At 52.6% G+C, this 25,392-nt stretch overlaps 1 protein-coding gene across 1 annotated transcript in view; it reads right to left on the minus strand.

The window, feature by feature from the left end:
* Positions 1–25,392, minus strand: part of Myo18b (myosin XVIIIB) — a 216,633-nt gene that overhangs the window by 69,959 nt on the left and 121,282 nt on the right. Inside the window, 6 exon segments of the mRNA XM_037198646.1 lie at positions 6,925–7,110; positions 10,502–10,564; positions 10,567–10,647; positions 11,498–11,581; positions 14,526–14,642; positions 17,648–17,761. Of these exon segments, the coding sequence (XP_037054541.1) occupies positions 6,925–7,110; positions 10,502–10,564; positions 10,567–10,647; positions 11,498–11,581; positions 14,526–14,642; positions 17,648–17,761 (645 nt within the window).

Consider the following 25,392-nt stretch of genomic DNA (forward strand, 5'->3'; position numbering starts at 1 on the left):
CCGCCCAGAATTGGAATCCACCGTGATGTTGCCTCTGGGTCTCAAAAGGGTACCACTGGGTTCTGACGGATGCTACTCTCCTTTTTCTCTGTATAGAAACTTAAATTTCTCCCTTTGCCCATTCTCGACTCTCTCTTCCCATGAGCCTCTTCTCCAGCTGCCTTGTGACCTGGGGTATAGGCCACGGTGTCCCTGAGCCTCCACTGAGTCATCTGTAAGGTGGGGCATTGCACAGATGCCACCCCAACAGGGACCGTGAGGATTTGCTCAGGCCACCTGTAGCGAGCGACTTTGCCTCTTTGGGATGTTCAGTAATGTTTGGAGCCACTGGTGGTGACGACTTAGAGCAGGGATGCTGTTTGTTTCTAGCGGATAGAGGACAAGGGTGCTGCTAAGTGCGTTAGAACGACCCTACAGCAGCCCCCTGAGAATTGATAACACTACAGTTGGGGAACCCTAGGTCCCACAATAAAAAGTAATAATTCTTGTGATTGTCCTGAAAACGAACTTCAATGAGTAAACACCATGAGTCTAAGATGTTTGTGTCCAAAAATAGGTCGTAAGAGGCTCGGGCCTGGGTTCAGATTCTTACTTTGTCACGTATTAAGACGTGGGAGGCATTGCCTGGTTCCTCTGCTGGTAACAATAAAGAATGAGAACTAGATGTAAAGCCCTTGGTCCAGAGCCCGGCCGGGAGAGAGTGGGTGGGGGAGGGGAGGGGAGGCACCAGCTCTCGCTGTCACCTAAACCACGACTGAACTGACAGGACCCCCATGGGATAGAAAGTAGAGCATGGGGGGAGGGGCAGATCACATCAGGGGAGAAGAGAGGAGAAAAACACCAAATGGCAGCTGGTGAGCGCCTACTGTATGCTATTATTTGGCACTTCTGTATACTGTCTCCTTACAGGCATTCAGTGGGCAAGCGGCTACACCCTATGTTTCACAGGTGGGAGCAGGTTGTGCCATCCTAGCTAAGGCATCCGAGGGTTTGTCCTTTCTGCTGCCCTATAGACGGTTAGGGGGTGCACCCCACCCCCATCGATATCCATTTGGAGCCTCAAAGGGTGACGCCTTGGAGACGGGGTCTTCGCAAGAGTAGCTAATGAGGATGATGAGGCTGGGTGAGGGTCTGGTAACAGCTTGAATATGAAATGTCCCCCCACAGGTTTACGATCTGGAAGGTCTTGGTGGCACTATTTGAGGGAGGTTCTGAAAACTCAAGGGATGAGGTCAATCTAGAGGAAGTAGGTCCTCGGGATTGACGTCATCTCTGAGTGCTCTCATTTTGCCCTCTGCTTCTCGGCCTACCACCACGTGAACTAAACTCTCCACCACAGCTTCCCTACCATGCTGGATCCTCTAAAGCCAGCAGCCAAATGGCCACAATGACACGAACAGTCACAAATGCTGTGGAAGAAGGACACATAGAGACAGTCCGTAGAGAAGAGAAAGCCATGTGGGGACAGAAGCAGAGACCACCCGGTGCAGCCACCTGCCAAGGGTCACCTGGAGCCGCCAGACCATGGATAAGAGCACAGCGTCCCTCTTGGGACCTACGGGAGGGCAGCGGCCCTTGCCACCACTTCAATTTCAGACTTCTGGTCTCCTGAGTTGGGACACCATGGATCCTTCTTGATTTAGGACATCCGTTTTTTAGTAACTGTTATAAAAGCCCCGTAGGATCAATACACACTTTGATCTCCCAGGCAATAAGAGCAGTTAGTTCCATGAGTGACAGGGGGGAGGGAGGGAATTTGTCACTCACTGGCACGAGGCGGAAGGATCTGGGATGAGAAAGATGAGTACAGAAGGCTGAACAGTCAGGTTTGAGGCCCCATAGCCTGACTCTTTCTCAGGGGACCTGGGTAGGGCCCGGGCACACAGCAGCCACGCTCCAGCTTTTTACTGAATGCTGTGTGACAGAGACGCACAGACAGAGCCTGTGGAGAGCAGAGGACGATGTTCGGGAATCAGTTCTCTCCTTCCACCATGTGGGAATCCAACTCAGGCCATCAGCACCTTTCCCCACTGAGACATCTGCCTGGCGCCAAGCTGCTTCTGTAAGAGTCCGCTCCTGCAGTGACTAACTTCTCCCACAGCAAGGGGAACCCAATCTGTCTGCATGGCAGGAGGAGAGAGCAGGTGCTGATAAAGAGCCAGTGAGTTCTGCACTGTGTAGAAGCCGGTCTGAGTCACCGGGGAGGCCACAGGCAGAGGCAAGTCGGGTAGGAAGGTGGTGGGTCTCGGTGCTGAAGTGTGGGGGTAAGGTTGAGAAGCCCACAGGGGCTCTATTTCAAAGGCTCTGAAACTATCATCACCCTGAGGGGAAGGGGCTCCTAGCCAAGTACCCTGTAAGTTTGCTCAGACTGGGAAACCTGTGTTTCCTGAGAGACACATAGCTTTCACCACAGGGATGTCAGGATGGAAGCGGGTGGTGGGTAGGCTCCCCAACACCATCAACCCCACAACTTCCCTAGACTCCCGGTCCAGGGACCAAGCTGGTTCTCCTGGGCTCTGGGGCAACTGAAGAACAACAGACTATAAATTCAGAGACGAGCTGTCTTGTATCCCAGTGACAAAGGGACTTGAGTGATTTAGAGACAGAATATTCTTCTCTCCACAATGGCGCCCGGAGTTGCCAGGAATAGTACATCCACTAAAATTAATGGGCAGAGCTCATTTTTCTTATTTCGCAAGGAGAGACGTTCCATTGGTGGGGTAATGGATGCTGATCTGGATGTGCCGGTGAGCCAGCTGGGGGATCAATCACCCACACGCAACAGTTCACAGCCCTTTAAACCAACAACAGCTGTGACAAATGGAGCTGGCCAGGGACAGGCGGAAAGGAATGCAGACAGAAGATCCATCAACATCCTTGTGATGGCTCATGGGTCCCAGGGGCCCAGAATCCTTCTTAGTCTCCTACGATGGAGCCATTTTTCAGCAGGGCTGAACCAAAAGGACAGGGCTATCTCAGGAAAGACTTCAGTGCTAGACACACAAGGTCAACAGCTCCAGCTCTATCATCCCAGGTGCTACTGCCCTGGGCAACCTCCCACCCCTGCCCCTTTATGTTCCTGGCCTGGCAGAGTTGATGGTCAATATTCAACAATATTCAACAAACTCAACATTCATTGAGAGAATCAGTGGATGGCTGAAGGATGGGTGGGTGAATGGATGGATGGATGGATGGGTGGATGGATGGATGGATGGGTAGGTGGATAGATGCATGGATGGATGGATGGATGGATGAATGGATACATGTATGGATGGATGGGTGGGTGAGTAGATGGATGCATAGATGGATGGGTAGGAGGGTGGGAGGATGGACGGTTGGATGGGTGAATGGTTTGATGGGTGAATAGATGGGTGGATGAGTGGATGGATGGGTGGATGGATGGATGGATGGGTGGATGGATGGGTGGATGGATGGTGGATGGATGGGTGGATGGGTGGATGGATGGATAGTTGGATGGGTAGGTGAATGGATGGGTGGGTAGATAGATAGATGGATGAATGGATGGGTGGGTGGCTATGGATGGGTAGATGGGTGGATAAACAGATATATGGATGAACACTTGAATTATGGAGTTAGGAAATTACCTTTCTTCCTTCTGGGAGACTTTAATTCTAAAATGGAAGGTGCAGCGAGCAACCCTTTGTTCTAGGACATGGGTCTGCGGTGGCAGTGCTGTGCATTGGAGGAAGACTCAGGCCTGAGTGGAACACGGCCCTGAGATTTGCCTGTGAGGATTCTGGCTCGTTGTAGAGGAGGCTGCAGCTGTGCAAAATGCACCAGAGATGAGTACTGCGTCGGCCACCTTCCCGCTACGGCGGCAAAACCCCTGAGACAAAGGTTAGTCTGGGCTCGCGGTCAGAGGTCGCAGTCCTGGGCCTCTTGCCCTGTTGCTTCGGAACACTGTGAGGAACATGGCAGAGGCAGCTACTCCCCTTACAGAAGCCGAGCAGCAAAGAGCAAGGCGGGAAGGGCCTGGAATCCCGATACCCCTTCACGGGCGTGCCCCCGAGGGACCTAACTTCCTGCCACCACACCTTGCCTCAGAAGGGCCAGGACCCAAGTTGTAACAGTTCTGCATTTCCCACGGGTGGGCTGCTTTGAGGATGCCTAGCCCACCATGGTGCTTGACACACGGTAGGTACTCTGAGGACACATCTAACATGAACGAGTGGACCAGAGCTCTGACTTCTGCTCAGAATTGTGCGAGAAGATACGAGGGAAGATACGCTGGTCCTGACTGTGGACCTTGACCAGGACAGATGGAGTAAGATCTATGAGAAGCCCAGGGTGGTCCCAGGATACCAGAGCAGGGAGACTGGCCTTAGCAACAAGGTGTCTTCAAATGACAGCAAGCACTTTGTTTCTCCAGTGACCTCACTTCCATACAGTGGGGACCTTGAGACTTCTCCCTTCCTGCCACAGAGTCCCAAAGACCAGGAGTATACTGATAACCTGGGGACAGCCACTCTCAGCAAGAGGCTGTGGTGATTTGAATTGGAAATGTCCCTTTCAGGCTCAGGTTCCCAGCGTGTGGCCCTCCTTTGAAGGTTCTGGAGCCTTTAGGCTGTAAAGCCTAGTGGGCGGAAGTCGATCACCATGGGTGGCTTTTGAAGGTTAAATTCCTCCTTGGTTCAGGTGTGTTCTTTGTGTCCCTCCCTGCTCTGCACTGTGTGAACAGAGGATGTCACCAGCCTCTGCAGTCACCGAGTGGGTGGCTCCCACCCTGTGCCTTCACAGCCATGAAGGCTGAAAGCTCTGGGAACCTGAGCCAAGATAAGCCTCCTCCCAGCAACTAAAGCTGTCTCTGTTGGGTGTATCAGTCACAGAGTCTCAGGGATGGGAGTAACCAATACAAACCACCGCCAAGCTAACTTGTCCATGTCAGCCTTGCTCACCCCAGAAGCCCGAAAGGGACCATGGGATATGCCAGATGCCTTTGTCATGGCGGCTGAGCAGGGTTCGGTGAAGCCTGAACTCCTAGGGTGAGTTCCAGGTGGCCTTCCCTGACACATGCCCACCCAGATTGTGAATGAGAGTTTATTTGCAGGACCAACACAACCTCCATTTAGGGTGTGCTCCAAACCCAGGGGTAACCATCCTCACAAGTACAGAGGGACCGCTGAGGCCTGCACCCTCAGGAAAAAAGATTTGTGGAGCCAGAGGCACAGACTAGAGCTTTGCTGTCAGGACCTGCAGCCACCAGGAGGCAGGGAAGGTGGGGGGTGGGGCTGGGGCTGGGGTCTTCAGAGCGAGTCTGACCCGGCATGCTCCATTTCAGACTCCGACCTCCACCACACTTGAGACCTCAGTCGGTGGCTTTAACCACCCCCAGTCTGCGGTCCCTTGTTAGGGTACCCACAGTGGACATATCTCAAGGTTGCTCTGAGACCTTCCAAACTGCCTGGGGCCTTTGCAACAGCGACATCTGTCTAGTTTTCCCAGGAGTTGAGGGTTTTTAAAGAGCTGCACATTACCCTAGGAACGCAGGCACAGAGGGGGAATGGAAAAGGGGGAGAGAGAGAGAGGACATGGGAGCAGGGAGACAGCCCAGAGGGAAGAAAAGCCGCCATCGGACGGAGCAGTGTGCCCGCGTGCACAGCCAGCTAACAAAGACATCACGGGGGACGGAGGGTAGGGTGACTTTCCTCCTGGCCAGAGCTGACAGGGACAGGCGGTGACATGGGAAGTGGGCTGCTAATGAACCCTGCTTGTCAATCGGAGGAAAGCCTTTCTCTCCCTCAGGGCGGGAGAGGAGACTCCAGTCAGGGACCTCAGTCTTTCTACAGCACCTCACCTGTCATGACACAGGCAGCTGACCTGTCAAGCAAGGGTGGAGCTGACAGCTAGACTCTGGCTGTGGAGGATGGTGGCTGGAGGAACTCATTTGCGGTGGAGGACAGTGGGTGAGCCCGGTCACAGGCCGGCTGGGAGATGATCTGACTCTGGGGACCTGAGGGACAGTGTTAGTGCAGGTTCACTTGCTGGAAGACTGAGTGACAGTGGGTAACGGGGGGGGGGGGGGGGGGTACTGCCCCTCCCCCCACTGCAGAGTAAGAACCCTGAAGACTTCAATATGCCTGTCCCCAAGACTGATGCTGTCATGTGCCCTGAGATCCCGACAGGGAACCGTTCTTAGAACATTATATCAAAAGATGGAGGAAATTCCCACATGGCAGAAAACAAATTTAAAAATGCACTTGGTCCATGTCATAGATATAAAGAGGCCTATTGGCTAGAGCTACAGAGCCATGTGACCTCAGGCAAGTAACTGTCCCTTCACTGAGCCTCATTCTGGCGCACTGGATAGCCCAGGGCCTCAGTTTCCCCATCTTCATGACAGACATGAGTTCCCATGGGGAGCATTTCACTCAGAATGGGTACACTGTGCATGCTCAGTACAGCATTTTCTCGACACCTCTTCCATTTTCTGCATTTGTTGTCTCTGCTCCAAGCCCAGAAATGAATCCACATTTACCACAAGTGGCAGCTGAGGCCTCAGTTTCCCCACTCTGCACACTACAGTTGCTGTGAGCATTCCACCCCGAGACGGGTGCTGAGACACGAGGAAAGACAGACACGGTGTTCCCCTCCATGTTGCCTGAGGCCACCCTGTCCTCGGCCTTCCCTATATGAGGCAGAGACCACTGGCCTGAGTCTAGATGCTTCCAGCCACAGAGAAGGCCATCGGTTGGCTTTGGGTACACCTCAAGAGTTCACAGCCAATGTCAGTATTATCTCTCAGCTCATGCCTTTCTGTTTCTCTCTCCTTGGTAACCCTCACCAAAAAGGCGCAAGAGGGCAGCCTGGAGTCTGCCATCACGAAGGCATCCCTACCCACAAACTAAGTTTCTACTCCAGCTCAGATGCTCAACTGCACAAGTGCCCGCGAGGGCCGGGCCTCACCAGCTCCATGCAGCGACGGCTGGCCTCCTCTTCCCGCTGGGCCAGTTCCTGCATCTCTGCCTTCAGCTCCTCCAGGCGCCGCTGATAATATTGGCTGTTTTCCCGCTGTTGGGCCTCTGACTTGGCTGCCTGGGACAGCTCCTCGCCCATCTTGATCAGGCTGTTCCGAAGCCGGATTACTAGGACCTGGGAAGAGGAGAAAGTATGGTTGATCTCACCCGGAGAAACCAGAGGTCCGAAGCAAGGTCTCCCAAAAGTGGGATCCTTCCCTGGGGCTCCGCATGTTTGTGCCAAGTGATCCAGGTTAAGAATCATGGTTTCCGTCTGGGCAGCACACTAGAGTTGACCCTGTGACCAGGGTCACAGGTGAGCCAACCCTGAAGGCATGAGAAAAGGAGAACTGGCCCCGCCCCCTCGTGTGCCCCCCCCCCCCCCATAGCAATCTGGAGAGAGGGCCCTGCACCTTGCCTGGGCAAAACAATAGAGCTGGTCCTATGACATGGTCGGGCGGGGGGGGGGGGGGACACCCAGATCTGAGGGCCTGAGAGCAGAACTGGCCCCGCTCCTTGCTGCAGGCTGCGCTGGGTGAGCTGGCTGAGGGCGTGCTGGGGAGCTCAGCTGGGTAGTGATGATGAGGGAAAGCCATCCATGGAGCTGACCAACCCAGCTACCAGCCAGGCCCAGAACCAGGGCTATGAGTTGGCCCTCCCCAACATCCACTGAGTCTGTGAACTGTTGGAGCCTGTGAAGGGGACGAACCTACAGATCCAAAACAGCAGGATCTCCATGACACAGGCCAACAGCAGGATATCCAAGAGGAGCCCCAGGCAGAGCCCATTATTCCTGGTGTAGCAGAAAGCAGAGGCCTCGAGCCAGACCAACGACTTGTGGTAATGAACACTTGCAAGTAAAGACAGACAGACTGAAGGGCAAACTGTGTGTCTCAAGGGGCCACACCACAGCTTCCACGACAAGATTCTTTTTTTTTTGTTTGTTTGTTTGTTTGGTTTGGCTTTTCTTTTAAATTTGGTTTTGTTTTGGGGAGAGGTTGAAAGGGCAGAGGGCGGATGCAAGGGGACAGGGAGATAAGTGGGAACAGAATACATGATGTGGAATCCACAAAGGATCAATAAAAGTAAAAAGAAAAAAATTTAATTGTGGTTTCTTAGTCTTCCTCAGGGAAGAACACTGGCTGGGTTATCCAGTATCAAATGGTCAGTCCTGAAAACATGCATAAAAGTAATATTATATAGATCAAGCAGGTTATATTTAGGAATATAATATGTTACATACATATATGCATGTAACAACAATCCATGAAAAAAGAGGCCGTGACTTTGAAAGAGAGAAAGGAGGGATAGACAAAAGAGCTTAGAGGGAGGGGAGGGAAGGGAAATCATGTGATTATATAATCATCTCAAAAAGAAAAGAAAAATGAAAAACAAAACAATTAAATGAAAAAAATTGTGATTTCTGCCTCTCAAAATAAGAATTCCCTTTGAAATAAGAACTAGCCTGAGAGACTATGGGACAAACACATGGAGGATCTGCTTCCAAGAGGCTCTGGGTTCGAATGCTGCCTCTGCCTCTCTCTGCTCTATGACCCTGGGTAAGTGATTGGTCCTGTGGGGGTGGGGGCGCTTACGTCTGCGTCCCAGGGCACTGCCAGGATCTAACATGTTAAGCTAGGCATTCGACACAAACAGGGCTGCAGAAGGGAGCCTGATAATCTTGGCCCTGTGCCTCCCGAGGTCTAGGAAGTGGAGGGACACCCCAGAGACACAGTCATGCTGGATTAACATCCGCTCAACCAAACTTTTGGCTTCTGGGTTTATGAACGAGAGTCTTAGGTGAGGCCACCTTCTGCTGCTCTGCCTTTTCTGGGGACAGAAACCCGTCAGACATAATGAAGGGATGAAGACACCAGCATTCTAGACACCCCTGGACACTAGAAAAACCTCAGGGCTATCAGATTCATTAGGCAGCCAATAAGCCTGGAACCCATTGATCTGTGGGACCCAGCGGGCAAACAGCAGAGTGTCGATACAGGCAAGGGTCATGTGACTATTGTCCTGTGACTACTTCCAGCCTTGCTGGGAATTCTGGGAGCTGTGATTAGAGGAGATGAACTCAGGGTCAGACACCATCACCCAATGGGGAGCTGCCCCTTTAGGACCCATTTTAGAGCTTGTCAGGGGGAAAAGGGAGCCATGACATCATCTCCAGTGACCCTTGGCAGCAGGGACACACTGTGCTTAGATAACAGTGACAGAGGCTACAGTTACAAGGCTGGGCTCTTTCAGGGGCCACCATCCTGCGATCAGTTGTCTATGCTAGAACTGAATGAGAACTCCATAGAGCCGCCAGGGCGTAGGCAACCATTCAGTCCAGTCTTCAGTATTTCCAGGGCTCTGGAGGGCCCCTGCCTGGGTGGTCCCTGGATCTGCTTGGAAAAAATCTATGAAGGTCAAGGTCAACAAGGCTTTCTCCTGTTTATCCGTAGCAGCCATATCAAAGACTGCATGTCCTGGGGTTGGAATAAGGGGCAGGGCCTTTCACATCCAAACACGCTGTGGGAAAGGGTGAGGAAGGGCTGCAGAGAAATTAGAACACAGACCCCGAGGGGAGGGGAGGGGCAGGTGTCAATCAATTCCTATCTGACCCTCAGCTTGCCCTTTGCGGGGCCATGCTCCCACTCTGATGGTGAGGCCTGTCCTTTCTCCCCACCCTGCACAGTGTTACTGAGTGCCAAGCACAGAGTGGTATGGGGAAGGATCTCAGCAATGGAAGTGACCTCTATAAGTGTCCCATGCCCTTGGTCCACAGAAGTGAACACACACTGGAATTATCATCTCAAGACTGATGTCAATGTCCTCACCAAACCCCGTCCAAGCCCACCAGGGTCTTGTGACGTGGCAGCCCTCATCCTGGAAGCCAGCTGGGCTCTCCACGCTGGAAGGCTCCATCTGAACAGTCGTGGCCCTATTCTGTAGTGTGCCTGTCCTCTACGTACCAACATGGAGCTTCTCAGGTGGGTGTGAACAAAACTGCCCATAAATAATTCGGAGTATACGAGAGAGTGAGTAGATGGGCAGAGATGGATAGAGCGGTACCCATGGACTCAAGGGCGGGCCATGGAGCCTGGGGCTGAAGAGGAGAAGAGGAGGGAGAGGAAAGGAAAGGAGAGGACATAGGGGAGGGATGAGAGTCAGGGTAGAAACAGGCTAAAGAGGAAGGAGTGGCCTGAAGATGTGATACGAGTGGACAGAGGAGGAGGATGGATGGTGGGTGCATGGTCGGCTCCAGGAAGCATGCAGAAGAACAAAGGATTAAAAGAAAAAGGGAGGGACGAGAACAGATGGAGCGGTCGGATTTATCTCAAGCTAGGCGTTCAAACCAAGTGATGAGATGCAGAGGTGGCTCACACAGCCCAGCCCACCCTGCCCAGCTCCAGGAGCTCCTGTGTCCTAGGGACCTCACACTGCCCTCCCTGCCCAGCTCCAGGAGCTCCTGTGTCCTAGGGACCTCACACAGCCCTCCCTGCCCCAGCCCCCAGCAGCTCGTGTGTCCTGGGTACCTCAAATCTCTTCATCTGCACCTTCTGGAACTCCGTCTTGTTCTCCAGGTCACAGATGACAGCTTTCCTGCATCTTGCCTGACACCGATGGCGCGGTCCACGGTGGACTGCTCCAGGTACTGGATACGCAGCTGTGCCACCTGCAGCTGGGGCACATTGAGGAGTCGACCCCCAAGTCCCACCCCTGGCACCAGTTCCCCACTCAACTGCTCCACGCTGACCACTCCACACCGGCCAGCACCGCTCACCTTCACACTAGCCCTGACCCAGAGCAGCAGGTGCTGAGAGGTGCCACATCCTGAGCCGTTGGGGGACAAAGCAAGACTTGCATTGGTTCGTCTCTTTCCCTGCTATGATGAAGGGCCAAGCTGCCTGGGGAGAAACCCCCTGCATCTAATAGACAGAGCAAGGGATGCTGGGAGCTTGAAGCCTGCTTGCTGCTTATGTGAGCAAGGGCATGTCATTTCCTGTGTGAGCTGCCGTGTCCCCATTGTCATCACAGGACCATCAGCCGGCCGGTGGCTTGTGCTCCTTCTCTCTTTGTTGGGCTTGTTGGGATTCAGCGCCCAAGTGTAATGAGACCTGGCCACGCTGACCGGTGCGAGCAGCGGCCCTAGCAGGGCTTTGAGAAGTCTGTGGCTAAAAGTGTCCAGCTCCGTACTGAGGTTTAGAGGGATTGGGGCTCCCGTGGAAGAGCGCCCAGAGGGGTGTGGGCCTAACTCACAGGCACCCTCTCTTCTTTTTGGGAGGGGTTTCTCAGAGCGGGAGACAGGAGCGAGAGAGAAGCCTGCCCTGAGTGGAGCATGGGCCACCTGTGGGGGGGGAGGGCAGGAACAGGCAGCTGTGAGGAGAGTGGGTGGGTCTGTCTGTCTGTCCACTAGGACTTTCTGGATTCACTTGGCACGCGACTGAAGTTGAGCACATGACTGGGTGGTGATCCCGAGGGCCCAGGGGGAACCCTCCCTCTCCCACAGCATGGCGGCTCTGAGCACATACCTGCTCCCGCAGCTTCTGCTTCTCCTTCTTGGCTTCTTCCAGCTGCAGCTGCAGCTCCTGAATCTGCCCGATGTCAGCGGCGGACTGGAGAGGCAGGAAACGAGATGAAGAGGCCCTCTCGGGAATCACTTCTCCCCCGACCCCCAGGTCCTCTAGCAGAACTTCGGTGACAACGAATGGGCCTTAAAGGTTGCCTCTTACCCCTTCCCAACACCCCATCTTTGTTTGCTGAGTCACGGCTTCCCAACACCCCATCTTTGTTTGCTGAGTCACGGCTTCCCAACACCCCATCTGTTTGCTGAGTCACGGCTTCCCAACACCCCATCTGTTTGCTGAGTCATGGCTTCCCAGCACCCCATCTGTTTGCTGAGTCATGGCTTCCCAGCACCCATCTCTGTTTGCTGAGTCATGGCTTCCCAACACCCATCTCTGTTTGCTGAGTCATGGCTTCCAACACCCCATCATCTGTTTGCTGAGTCATGGCTTCCCAACATCCCATCTCTGTTTGCTGAGTCATGGCTCCCCAATACTCCATCTGTTTGCTGAGTCACTCCGTGGCATCCGCTCAGGGATTCAGTGATTGCTGGGTTCTTCCTGGCATACGTTGGAGAGCCTGGAACAGATGGTGTTGCCCGTGGTGCCAGTACAACACCCCCAGAGTGGCACTGAGGTTTGCGTGTGAAGTGTCTCCCACAGTCTGGGCACAGGGGGAGCTGCTTGCCACCATCGGGCTTTTGGAAAGTGAGAGTCGGGACTCTGCCCTCAGGGATAGTTTAATCCAACCATAGATCTCAAATTTGAATAGACAGTTGGCGGAACTGTAGAAGGTGCAGCGTAGATGGAGGAAGTAGGTCACTTGGGGTCACAGGTCACAGGGGTGTGCCCTGTCCAGCCTCCTTCATGCGGAAGCTCTGCTGCTTCCTGTCAGCCATGAGCCACACACTCTTGCTACAGTGATGTCCTTCCCAAGCACCTGGGGCCGAACAACCAGGCACCAAACTCCTGAGATCATGAACCCGGGGAATCCTGTCCTCCAGCGGCTTCTACCCAGTCATGGCGGTGATAAAACCAACTTGAGAGGGAAGCACTGTGTGTGCCAGGGAACTGGGGACCTGCTCTCAGACACCAGCCATAGTGAGCCAGGGACTCTCTGCTCCTTGGCATCCTCATCTGACAATGGGCTGAGTGTCTGCTCGGCCCCCTCCACTGGTTAGTTCCAAGGTCAGCGGGAGAGGAAGGGGGGTCACGACGCCTGTGGGGTGTGGAGACGACAGCTAAGCCTGGCAGTCTCTGAGGAGCGAGGTTCCCGAGGATGTGGAGGCCTCTTGGCTGCCGCTCTGCCGTGTGTATGGTTTTGCTCACTTGTCACAGCACATGTATGTTCTCCACTTGTGACCGAACAGAACAATTTCCACATCAGACAAAGTTAACCGCAACTCAGGCACAGGCACTCTGTGGTGGCGACTGGAACCCTGGCGATTCCGTTCCTTATTCGGGTTACATCTTCGTGTCTTGCAGACATGCCTGGTATTGATTGGCCTTTGGAGGCAAGAGGACATGCCTCCTGGATCACCTCTGGGGATGAGCATGAAGATGTCCAGTGCTCCTGGATTGAGCTACTATCACCTGGGATATGGTCAGGAACCTGCTGGGAGCCTCGGCTCATCCCCTACTCCAGCCAAAGCTCGAATTCTTCCCAGCCACCTGGTCTCCTTGCTGCCTGGGTCCACATCACATCCCCCACTTTCCCTCTGCTTTGCCGGACCCTGTGGCTTTGAGTGCCCAGCCCCATGCCTCAGCTCCAGACTCCTTAGGACAGCAGCAGAGTTGACAGGGTGGGGTACCATGCCAGCTACACCTCTCCCACGCTGCTCCCGCAAAGCTTGACAGAGCTTCCCGCCACCCCTCAAATGAAGCCTCCTGGGAGCCTGGTCTGTCCTTCCTCTCCTGGCCTCCTGAGTACATGCCTGCTGCTTTCCCCTCCTCAGCCTCCTCTCAGCCTCTCCAAGGCTCTGTGGACACTTTGCACGTGCCTCCTTCCTACACACACCTGTTCTCCTTCCCGATCCCATGGTTCCACTGCAAACTCATTAACTCCTGATCCTCATTCAGGTTTCCTCCTCGGGGAAGCATTCCCCAGTTTCAGTCCTTTTCTGGACTCTCAGCTCAGTTTGCTAGCCCGCCTCCCACCGCATGCTGCTCCGGGTAGCTTCCAGGCAACATCTGTTCAGCTCACAATGCCACAAACAGGAGAGGGAATGAATGGGATGTCCCTTTGCTTACCCAAGTGTCCTTGACATTGTTTACAGTGCCTAATACTGAGCAAGTCCTCAGTAAACAACAGATAGACAGACAGACTGGATGGCTGAGTATGTGGGTGGTGGTTGGACTGATGGACATAGTGAGTAGATAGTGGATAGGTGTGTGGATGGGTGGGTGGGCACATGGGAAAAAAGACTGTGGTCATTTGAATAAGAATGAGCCCCCATAGGCTCACATATTTGAATGCTTAGTCATCAGGGAGGGGCACTATTTGAGAGCTTATAATTCCTCCTTCCTCCTCCTCTGTCTCTCTCTATGTGTTTCTGTCTCTCTGTTTCTGTCTCTGTCTGTCTCTGTCTCTGTCTCTCTCTCTTTCTGTGTGTGTGCCTGCAGATTAGGATGCCTTCTCAGCTCAGCTCCAGCTCCACGTGTACCTACCATGATGATAATGGACTGAGCCTCTGAAACTGTAAGCCAGCCCTAGTTAAATGTCTCCTTTATAAGAGTTGCTGTGGTCATGGTGTCTCTTCACAGTGATGGACCAGTGACTAAGACACAGCTGAATGGATGGATTGGTGGGTAGATGTATGTATGGTGGATGTGTGTGGATGGGGAGGTGGTCGTATGAGTAAGTCAATGTTTGCCTGGTGGAGCTGCCCTCCAGAGGACACACCATCTTTCCACAGGGATGCATGGAACTGACAGTTCCTACCTACCTCTGGGCTGTTACATCTACCAAATTCGCAAGCTGGGAGATGGTTCTGACCTGGGCAATGAGGTCTTTGTGCTTCTGCATGAGGCCATTCAGGTCGTCCTGGTCCTCGTCGATGCGTTTCAGGAGGTCTGCCCTCTCAAACTGTAGCCGGTACAGCTGCTCATCCACCTGCAGGGGGCAGAGGGTCACTCAGTGAGGATGTGTGTGCTAGTGCATACTGAGTGTTCAGGCAGGTGTGGATGCAGGGCCTGTGAAGGTTCCTGTGCCTGTGTGAACCTCCAGGACTCCATGCATGCACATTTAAAGGTCCCTGGCACAGGCATGTAAGCACAAATCTGCATTGTCCATGAGAACAGGGACTTTGTCCTCTACACGGGCATATCCCCAGCACTGAGCACCAGACTTGGCATCCAACAGGTGACAAATAAATGTCTGTTGTGTGGGTGGGTGGAAGGATTTGATTGGGGGGTTTTCCCTCCAAGGGTATTTCTTTTGCATGTGTATTTGATGATTTTATATGTATGTAGGGACATCCTGTGGATGTGTGTGCTTGTACATGTGTAGGTGCGTCCTGGTTAGTTTTTTTTTTTTAATCAACTGGACACAACTTAGAATTATTTGAGAAGAGGGAACCTCAGTTGAGAAAATGCACACACACACACACACACACACACACACACACACACACACGCATTTTCTTGATTAATGATTAGTGTGGGAGACCCAACCCATTGTGGGTGGTACTACCACCAAGATGAGGGGTCCTGGGGTATATATAAGAAAGCAGATGAAGCAATCCATGGAGAACAAGTCAGGGGCAGTACTCTTTTATGGCCTCTTCATCAGTTCCTGTCTTTAGGTTCCTGCTCTGACTTCCTTCAGCGATAAACTTCAGGCAGTAAGAAAAAATAAACCCTTTCCTTCCCAGGTTTCTTTGGTCATGGTGTTTTACCACAGCAACAGAAACTCTAAGTAGGACAGAAATAGGAACCATGCTGTGGGGGTATTGATGTGGTAGATCCGACCACGTGTTTTGGGAAGGGCTGTGGTGGTATTTGAAGTTGGGTTGCAAAAGCCATTGAGGGCTTTGAGCTCAGTGGACTGTTGTGTGGGGTCCTGGGAGATAAGAGTGTTGGGAGAAGTGCAGACAGTGGTGACCTGACTTATGGGGGGGCAGCAGCAGCAGTGGAGCGGAGCTTGCCTGAGTCTACAGGTGAGCTGTGTGTGCCACAAACCGCAGAGCTGGAGAAATGGAGCCTCCTGGAGCCCACAGGATCTTAACAGGGTCTAAGACATCAACTACTGGATTTTTTTTTTATGCCGCTGAAGTTTAGTTTTGCTTTGATTTACTATGCTCTGGATCTTCCTTTTTTGAAATAAAAAGATATGTAACTTTTTTTTAAATAAGAACCCACTGTTAAGAGACTTTGGAATTTTAGAGAAATTTTGGACTTTGAGAAGGACTTTGGTTGTTTTAAAGAGACTGAAATTTAAAGTGTTTGAATATTTTAAAGACTGGGGGACTTTTACAATTGGAATGTTTTAATAATGTGATATTAATATTAACATGTAATCTTGGGGGCAAATGAGAAAGGAAAGGCTATGGTTGGAAAGTGATGTATTTGTGCGTCAAGCTGACAAAGGATCAATTCTTTTGGCTAGTTTTTTTTTTTTTAAATCAATTTGATACAATGTAGAGACATTTAAGAAGAAAGACTTTCAATTGAGAAAATGCCCCCTAAATTGTCCTGTGGGGCATTCTTGAGTGAATACTGATGTGAAGGGCCCAGCCCATTGTGGGTGGTACTACCCACTAGACAGGTGGTCCTGGGTTGTATAAGAAAGCAGACAGAGCAAGGAGTGAGTGGCAAGCTAGTAAGCAGCATTCCCCCATGGCTTCTGCTTCAGTTCCTGCCTCCAGGTTCCTGCCTCCAGGTTCCTGCCTCCAGGTTCCTGCCTCCAGGTTCCTGCCTTGAGTTCTTGCCCTGTCTTTCCCCAGTAATGGAGTGTGATATGAGTGTGTGTAAGATGAAGTAAACCATTTTCTTCCCAAGTCGCTTTTGGTCATGGTGTTTATCACAGCAATAGGAAACCTAAGACAGTGTGTGTGCGTGTGTATGTGTTTCTGGACATGTTCCCCTTAATTTAGAAAAAATAAAATAAAATAAAATACAGGATAAAAGGGCTTGTTAGAATCCTTCCCAAGCCTGAGTTGGTTCCTCTCCATCTCTATGCAAACTATAGAATTCTGTATATCGAGTGCAAATTTAAGCCAAGTCTGATCATCCAGACTCCAGACATTGTCACCAACATAGTAGATCTACTGCTCATTTGTCCCCATTCCATGGTGACCATACAATAACATGATAGTGAACAGCTGGGTCTTCTGGTTGCAGGGAGTTGAAGTGAGCCTGTGAGAGGCACGCTTTTCCTCTTAGAGAAGGTGAGATGCACCTGACGGCAAATGCCAAGAGCTCCTAGGGTGGTAAGGACACAGCAGGGCTGTGAGAGGGTCCTGAGAACCATCTACAGCTGCGAGCACTCACATGGGCACACGATCAGCTGCGTTCATCATTACAGGTGCAACTTCATGCTGCTGGGCACCCAGGAGGTCCACAACAGGTTTCCTAGCTTGCCTTTATAAATGGGATCTCACTGCATCCCATGTGCATATGTGTACCTGTATATCTGTGTGTGTGTGTGTGTGTGTGTGTGTTCTGTTGAACTAAGTATCAAGCACCCAGTAGGTCCATAATAAATTCCCTTTGCTTTTTAGGGAGCTGAGTATTGCATAGGTCCACAATAAGCTCCCTTATCTTCTTTTTTTTTTTTTTTTTCCGAGACAGGGTTTCTCTATGTAGCTTTGCGCCTTTCTGGAACTCGCTTTGTAGACCAGGCTGGCCTCGAACTCACAGAGATCCGCCTGGCTCTGCCTTCTGAGTGCTGGGATTAAAGGCGTGCGCCACCAACGCCCGGCCTCTTATCCTTCTTATAGAGCTGAGTACCCAGAAGGTCTACAACAGAAGCCTGTACCCTCCAGGTGACTCTGAAGTCTCAAAGGGCTGCCCCATAGATCCATCCTGAGCATCTTAGTCCTATATGAGACCATGTCCCCAGCAGGCCAGTGCCAGATCCCGAGCCTGCACTTCTAGGGCTGTGGGGGGTTCAGTTACCAGGCTCTTGCTCCGGGTCACATTCTCCAGCTCACTGTGCATGTTCTCCAAGTCCGCAGTCAGCACCTTCTGGGTCTTCAAGGCGTCCTCACATTTGGCCTCACTCTGCGTCAGCTGGACAGGAACAGGAGCAGAAGGAAGTCACTTCTCTAACATCCCCCTCCCTACCAGCCCAGCCCAGCCCTAGCTGGCTACCCCCACACCTTGACACCTGTCTGTCAGCATACATTGTGTGAGCCAGGAGTATCTGTGCCTGAGGCAGCGTGGGTCTGAGCCCAGCACTGTCCTGTGACAGGGCTCTGAACCCTGCTGCAGGAGTCCAGGGGATTTCACTGGACACACCCGAGGATGCCTACTTCCCACTCAGCACCAGGCCCAAGACACACAGGGAGCAGTCAACGGTCCTTCCCAGAGGAGACAGGCAAGGACAGGTAGTGACAACCTCTCTGGAAAGTACAGGGAGTGGGACAAAGGGGCAGAGGGATGAAAGGAAGAACCATCATGCCAGGCTTGTGCCTCAAAGGATGGCAGGAGCCTACCAGCCCTGACCGGGCGTGGGTTAAGCTTGTCTGCAAACCTTTCGAAGAAAAAGCATTCTGCACAGAAGGGCCTCCTGTGCTTGCCTTTGACCAGATCTCAGTCACTTAAACTGCTTTCTCATCCCCTGCCTTCTCATCTGTTGGTAGCCTACAACACCAGGCACATGCCGCCCCCCAAGAGTGGAGGGACCAGTCCCATGGAGAAACCCGCATCAGCACACAGACCCCGTGACCGGCGTGCAAATAGCAGTTTCCCATGATCCCCAGAAGTAGAATCTCCAGACAGAAAACACACACACACACACACACACACACACACACACACACACACACACGGGAAACAATGTGGACTCAGTTGGGTAGTGTCTCACCCAGAGCTCACACTTTTGAGAAACAGAAGTCATCCCAGGATTCCCTAGGCACACATACTTTCACTTCAGAAACCACGGTCTCCTGAAGGGTTAAGGATCTGCTCATGGAGCCACACACCTGTAATCCAGCATTTGGAAGGCTGAGGCAGGAGGATAGTGATCAGGCCGATCCTGCCTCAAAAAAGAAGAAAGTGAAACAGGTGACCAGGCCTGCCGAAGAGGCCTCTGGGTGAGCAAGCAGCAAGCTGACCATGTAAGAAAGGCCTCCAGTCCAGGCAGAGGCTGTACACGGCCCCCTTGGGAACAATCCCACCTCCTCCAAACAAAGAACAGCTCTAATGTCAAGGCGCTCCACCCATATGTCGCCTTGACCATGAAAATAACAGCCCAAGCGTAGGGGTCAGTGGCCTTGGCTAGGCGCCATCCACAGGAGGGATGAAACTCCAGGCTGAGCTCGATCTGCCAAGCTGGAAGCCCGACGCCTCTGGTGAGGCAGGGAGGCTAGAAGAAGGGCTCCCCACAGAGGCAGGGAGCAAAGCTTGAGTGGGGGGCTCGCCAAGGATAAACCTGCCCTAATACAATCTGGGAAGAGGTCACAGCAAATGCAACAGGGCAGAGCCAGGGGCCAAGGGAGGGAAGCCAGACAGGTGCCCCTCCCGGGACAAGAGGGGACAAGGCTGAGAATGTGTCTGGGGGTCACAGCAGGTTGGTGACGGTAGCTGGTGACGTCGGCCCATGAAACAGCCCATCCTGTCACAGATGAAGAATCCCACTGCAGTGGCCGGGGAAGAGGGTGGCCCACGACTTGCCAGCGTCAGATTCAAGTCTTCAAGGCTCCTGCCCCAAGTGTTCCTGGATCCCCTGGACCCATCTGGGCACAGTTCTTGCTGACAGACCTCTTCCTCACCGTCTCAGCCCTCACCAGAGCTTCCACTGTCTCCACACAACTGCCTCCCGGCCCCCCACTACCTCCACACTCACCCTGCCGCCCCATCCCGCCACGTCTCTCTGCATTCTCACTGTCTCTCTGCATTCTCACCGTCTCTCTGCATTCTCACCGTCTCTCTGCATTCTCACCGTCTCTCTGCATTCTCACCGTCTCTCTGCATTCTCACTGTCTCTCTGCATTCTCACCGTCTCTCTGCATTCTCACTGTCTCTCTGCATTCTCACTGTCTCTCTGCATTCTCACTGTCTCTCCCGCCACCGTCTCTCTGCATTCTCATCTCTCTCCCACCACGGTCTCTGTATTCTCACTGTCTCTCCCACCATGGTCTCTGCATTTTCACTGTCTCTCCCACCATAGTCTCTGCATTCTCACTGTCTCTCTGCATTCTCACCATCTCTCTGCATTCTCACTGTCTCTCCCGCCACCATCTCTCTGCATTCTCACCATCTCTCTGCATTCTCGCTGTCTCTCCCTGACCCCCACTCTCCCCATCTCAGCTCTTTCTCCATCCCCCACTGTCTCCCCAACACCCGCCACTAGCATTCAGGGAGAGCGATTGAGATCCCCATCACATACACATCAACTGTAAGCCCAGGAACGGCTTTGCTTCCCTATGAGAAGTCATCCGCCTGCTTTAAATACTCGGGGAAATGTTTTCTTTGGACTTACAGGGCTTCTAGACAAGTCAGCCAGACATATGGAGAGAGGTGGAACGGGAATGCTCTATTTCTGTAGAGAGCTTAGATCCTGGGTTCCTGGGTTTGGTTGAACAACTTGAGGGATTTAAAAATACAGAATTGTAAATGCCACCGGGAGAACATTCCACCTGAGTTTACAAGGCTAGACTGGATGCTTTCCCGGCTGGACAGGCCACCTCGGCATGTGGCAGACTCTACCTTCAGCGTGGAGGTTTCCTCCAGAGAGGGTCACCCCACAGTCCACACTGCAGACAGCCCAATCACACACAGCAAAAGCTGCCATTGTAAGCCTATTAAAAATGTCCCCTGAGGGCCGGGGAGGTGGCTCAGTGGTTAGGAGCACTTGCTGCTCTTCCAGGGGATCCAAGTTTGGTTCCCAGCATTCATGTTAGGTGGCTCACAGCTACCTATAACTCCACCTCCAGGGTCGCCAATGTCCTCTTCTGGCATTCATGGGCACCTACACTCACACTCACACACTCCTACACAGACACACGTATATATATACATAATTAAAAATAAATTTAAAAAAAAAGTCAACAGGCTCAAGCCGTGTCTATGCAACACAGCTGTGGACAGTGGATGCAATAGACGAGTTCCAAGACCACATCGGTGACGATCTTTGTTGTTTGGTCATTTAGTAAACGTTCCAGAATTGTGCTGATCCACACAGAGACTACTGTGCATTGCTGTGTCTAGAGCAGCATTTTCAGTGCTGAGTACTGAGCCCAGGGGCTTGCATGCGCTCGGCAAGCATTGGTTCACTCAGCTCCACCCCCAGACCCTGTTTCTTTTGTTTGTTTTATTTTAAGACAGGGCTTCACTCACTTGAACAGGCCGGCCTTGATCTAACTCTGTATTGTAAGGAAATTGCTGCCAAGGAAGAAAGTGGGGGTGAGCCCTAAAGGTTCAGTTTGTGGGAGCATCTTCCACTTTGGCTTCAGGAACAGGCAGGAAAATTTTTGCCCCTGTGGCAGGACAAGGGCCCAGGTTGAGGGTGTGTGTGGATATTTATGTGAAGTTAAGTGTGGACATTTTACAGTAGAAATCAGCTTCCACCTGTGGACTCAGGGAGGCAAAAAAAATTGGGGGGGGGCACTTTAGACCTAGTCTGTCCTGGTTTAGAAAACAGAAACTTGGGGCGTGCGTGTGGCGAGGGGGGGGGTGAGACAGGATTTCAGTACATACACAGGCTGGCCTTGAATTGGTGGGAATCCTCCTACCTCAGCCTCCCGAGGGCTGGGACTCCAGGCATGAGCTGCCATGGCCAACTAGCCCTTATATCAATGTTAAAACTTAGATTTTTGATGAAGATAAAGGGCACAATGTCTCTCACGTGCTCACAGATGCTTCGGGAGCTGCGGGTCTGTGAAGACAATGATGAAACAGATTTGGCCAAATGTCCCTCGTGAATCCAAGAGCTGGAGAGCTCAATGGTAGAGAACTTGTATTTCATGTATCCAGTCCTGGGCTCCACCCCAGCGCCACAAACAAATGGCCACCTATGGATGAAGGGTACACCAGATCCCTGGGGGCTGTTCTCAGCCTCCTGGTACATTTTAAGTTCTTTATAGAGTGTTTTTCTAGAGTGCAGGACCTGGACCATCAGTGTGGTGGCTCACACCCAGGTAGGTCATAAGTCAAGGTCATTCTTGGTTATATAGCAACATTTGAGGCCAGCCTGGGCTACATGAAACTCAAGTCTCAAAGAAATAATTCTTTCAAAACAGACAAATGGGATGTGTGCGTGAGTGCGTGCATGCGTGCGTGGTGTGCGTGCGTGTGTGTGTGTGTGTGTGTGTGTGTGTGTGTGTGTGGTGCATGGTGTATACATATATGTATGTGAGTGTGCAGTTGCACACACCCATGCACATGCACACACAGAGGCCACAGCAGGATGTAGGGCATCCTCCTTATCACCCTTCACCTTGCTGCCTTGAGACAGAGTCTGAACTAGAAGTCGCTGCCTCATGAGGCCAGCCAGTGCGCTCTACGGATGTGCCTGCCTCTGTCCCCGATGCTGGAGGTACAGGTACCCGAAGCCACGCCCCACATTTTACAAGATGCTGAGGATGCGAACTCGGGTCTTCTTCCCTGAGCCATCCCCCGGCTCCTTCCCATCGAGTCTCATCCGATCCTTGTTTGGCAGGTTCCCTCTTCGAGGCTAAGCCACCTCCTCAGATGGGTCCTCGCAGTGCTCTGGCCTTCATTGAAGATGGCCGGCAGCCTGTGTGGTCACTGGGGATTTGCTCCATGCAGACACGTGTCCAAGCACATCAGCCCTGGCTTCCTGGCAGCCACTGGGTGCATTTCATAGCCTGGCGTACAGGGTTAGGTCATGGCACGGAGGTGCCTGGTGGTGTACAAACCACTCACTCTCCTCTTAGTGGCACCTTGGGGGCTCAGGGCGCTGCTGCTTGCCTGGCCCTCCCCGGATAAGCAGTGCCCTTTAGACAGAAAACTAGATTTCCCTGCCCGCGATGCAAAAGCTGGCCCTTCTTCACGCTTCGTTCATCACCGCCTTGGAAGTGTCAATATTTGTGGGTGAACAGACCTGTGACCACCATGTTTCCAGCCAATTACGACATGGTCTTTATCTCCCCTGACAGGAGGTTAGGTTAATATTGAATCAATCCCCTCCAACATCATCCTTAGAGAGAAAAACCAAATAAAACACCTAGTGAGGCCATTGTTCCGGGGCTGCGGGATGGAGAGATGTGTCCCCAAGGTGCCTGGTCACACAAAGACTCCCATCAGGGCATCTTCTCAGGGCTTGTTAATTACCTCGGCTGTCTCACGGAAGCATAGGTGACACATGGTGACAGATGCCCCAATTAAGGCCACTGGGGATAGATCCGGGGTCATCAGTCTTCTCTGATGGGAGCCCCGGGCTGGTAGTTAATCACAGCTGGGAGTGTATGGTGAAGATGGGCAAGCCTAATGGCCCAGTCACAGTCCCTGGGGGAAGGGCCCACCTGAGCACCAGAGGTTCTGGAAGGATGTGATGCCCCGGGGATGTAGCAGGGCCAACCTCTGAACCGCTGGAACCCTGGGTTCAAATCCCAGCTCTTCTTATAGTCTCCGTGATTCCGGATAAGGAGGAAAATCTGGGACACAGGAATGAAGGGCAGGATATGATGACCTTTCATCCCGGCCATGGGAGGCATAGACGGCGGCGAGAGATAATGTGAAGTCAAGTTCAGAGGACAGATACCCATTGGGCAAAGAGGAATCTGAAGGTAGAAATAGGGCCCCCCAGAGGCATAGTCCATGCAAAGTTGACAATGAAAGACAGCAGCGGCAGCGGACACTGCTGGTGATGATGGTGAGACCAAAGCCGGGGAGCTGGGCTGGGCACCCCATGGATCAGACTAAAGAGCCTGGACTCGGTGCAAAGGATGCTGGGAAGTTGCTTGTCGATCACGCTTGCAAGCAGCCAAGAGTGCGTTGAGGTCTTCCAAACCTTCCTCCAAAGGTCAGGTCGTGGGCTGCGGCTGGGGCTGATGGCAGCACCCAACTGGTACACACAAAGCCCTGGGTGTCACCCCCAGCATTAGGGACCCCCAGCGAGGTGACAGAGAAACTCTCTGGACAAGGTGCAAAGCCAGAACCTGGAGAGAATTCCTGGCAGGAGGCGGACAGGTGGCTTTTACTAAGGGCAGGCAGAGCACAGGGAACTGATTTGGGAGCGCTGTCGAGGGCTGTGCCGGAGACCCGTGATGGCAGCTTTTTGCCTAACAGGCAGGAGAGGGCAGGGCCCTGAGTGTGAATTAAGTAAACAATAAAGGGTCCTGTACAACGTCTGTCGTCTGTCCGCCTGCTCCCCACCCCACCCCCAGTTAACAGAAACCGATGGCGTGCCTCCTCTGGGAAGGGAGGTGGCAGATGCGGGTCCAGTGAAGAGTAAGTAAATAAGCACACAGATAACTAACCAGCACCCGGGACCTGCCACCCCTTCAGCTCTCCGCGGAGCAGGTGCCAGCGCCCGCCACCCCTGGCCCCACAGATGTTACTGGCACAGTGATTATCTCAATTACCCATCTTGGTTGTTGGGATGGCTTGTTTCCAGGTTAGTTTCGGTGAAAACATCTGACGGGAATTAATTAGCACCTTATAAAACACTGCGTCCAGATGTCAAAGACGCTCCCCCCACCCTCCAGCCCAAGCAGCCAACACAGGTGAGTGGAGGAGGGAGGGGTACCCAGGGCGTTCTTCCTGACATCCTGTCCTAGAAGGGCTCCTTGTGATGCAAGGTCCTGTGTCGCTCAGGCTGGCCTCAAACTTGCTATGTAGCTGAGGATGACCTTGAACTTCCGATCCTTCTGCCTTTCACACCTCAAGACCTGAGGTGTGTATGTGGCGCTGGGTTGGAAGCTGCCCGGTCCAGGTTTTCATGCACGCTGGGTAAGCACTCCGTCAGCTCTATCCCCAACCCCAATCCTGGAGGTCCTACAAAGGGAATTCTACAGATCCTGTGATCTGATGTTCTTTGGGGGTGTGGTGTCTTCTATGACATATGACACAGATGTCCCTGAAAGGTAGGGGCTGGCTCAGGGTCACCCAGGCAGGAGATGAACCCACTGTACACCTCTGTCCATGCCCCTTACAAGATAAACGGCCTTCGCCCTGGGCATCCATCCTTCCATGAGCAACCTGTAAGTGCCCAGAGTCCACCCCAGTGTCCGAAGAAGCCCTTTATTGGAGTACCTGGAGCAACAAGTGATGACCACACTCCACGTTAGGAAGAGCTGGAGGTGAGACCCCTCCCAATATGAAATCAGCAACACCAGACTAGGTGCTCTGGGCTCAAAATTCAGGTCTTTTCAAAGTAGCAGCGCTGAGGTAGATCACGTGAACATCACCCCACAGTCGGCATCCTCACCCACAGATGGTTGGACTGCCAAGGGGAAGGGAATTTTGTAGGCAAGTGGCTTCTGCCTCCTAAAGCCAGCATCAGGCACCCTGATGTGGTTGTTTAACATTCGGATCTGAAGCTGGTCATGGTTGTTCACACAGTAATTCCAGTACTTGGAAGGTCTAGGGTGGAGGGTTCGAGGCCAGCCTGGGCTGCATAGCCAGATCCTGCCTCCAAAGATCAAACAAAGCAACCAATAGAAAGCAAGCTTCTTTCTAACCCAGACTTGACAACAGGAGAGAGGACTGAAACATGCTGTTCTAGAAAAATGCTC

Source organism: Peromyscus leucopus, chromosome 23, assembly GCF_004664715.2.
Source record: "Peromyscus leucopus breed LL Stock chromosome 23, UCI_PerLeu_2.1, whole genome shotgun sequence".
Classification (NCBI taxonomy): Eukaryota; Metazoa; Chordata; class Mammalia; order Rodentia; family Cricetidae; genus Peromyscus; species Peromyscus leucopus.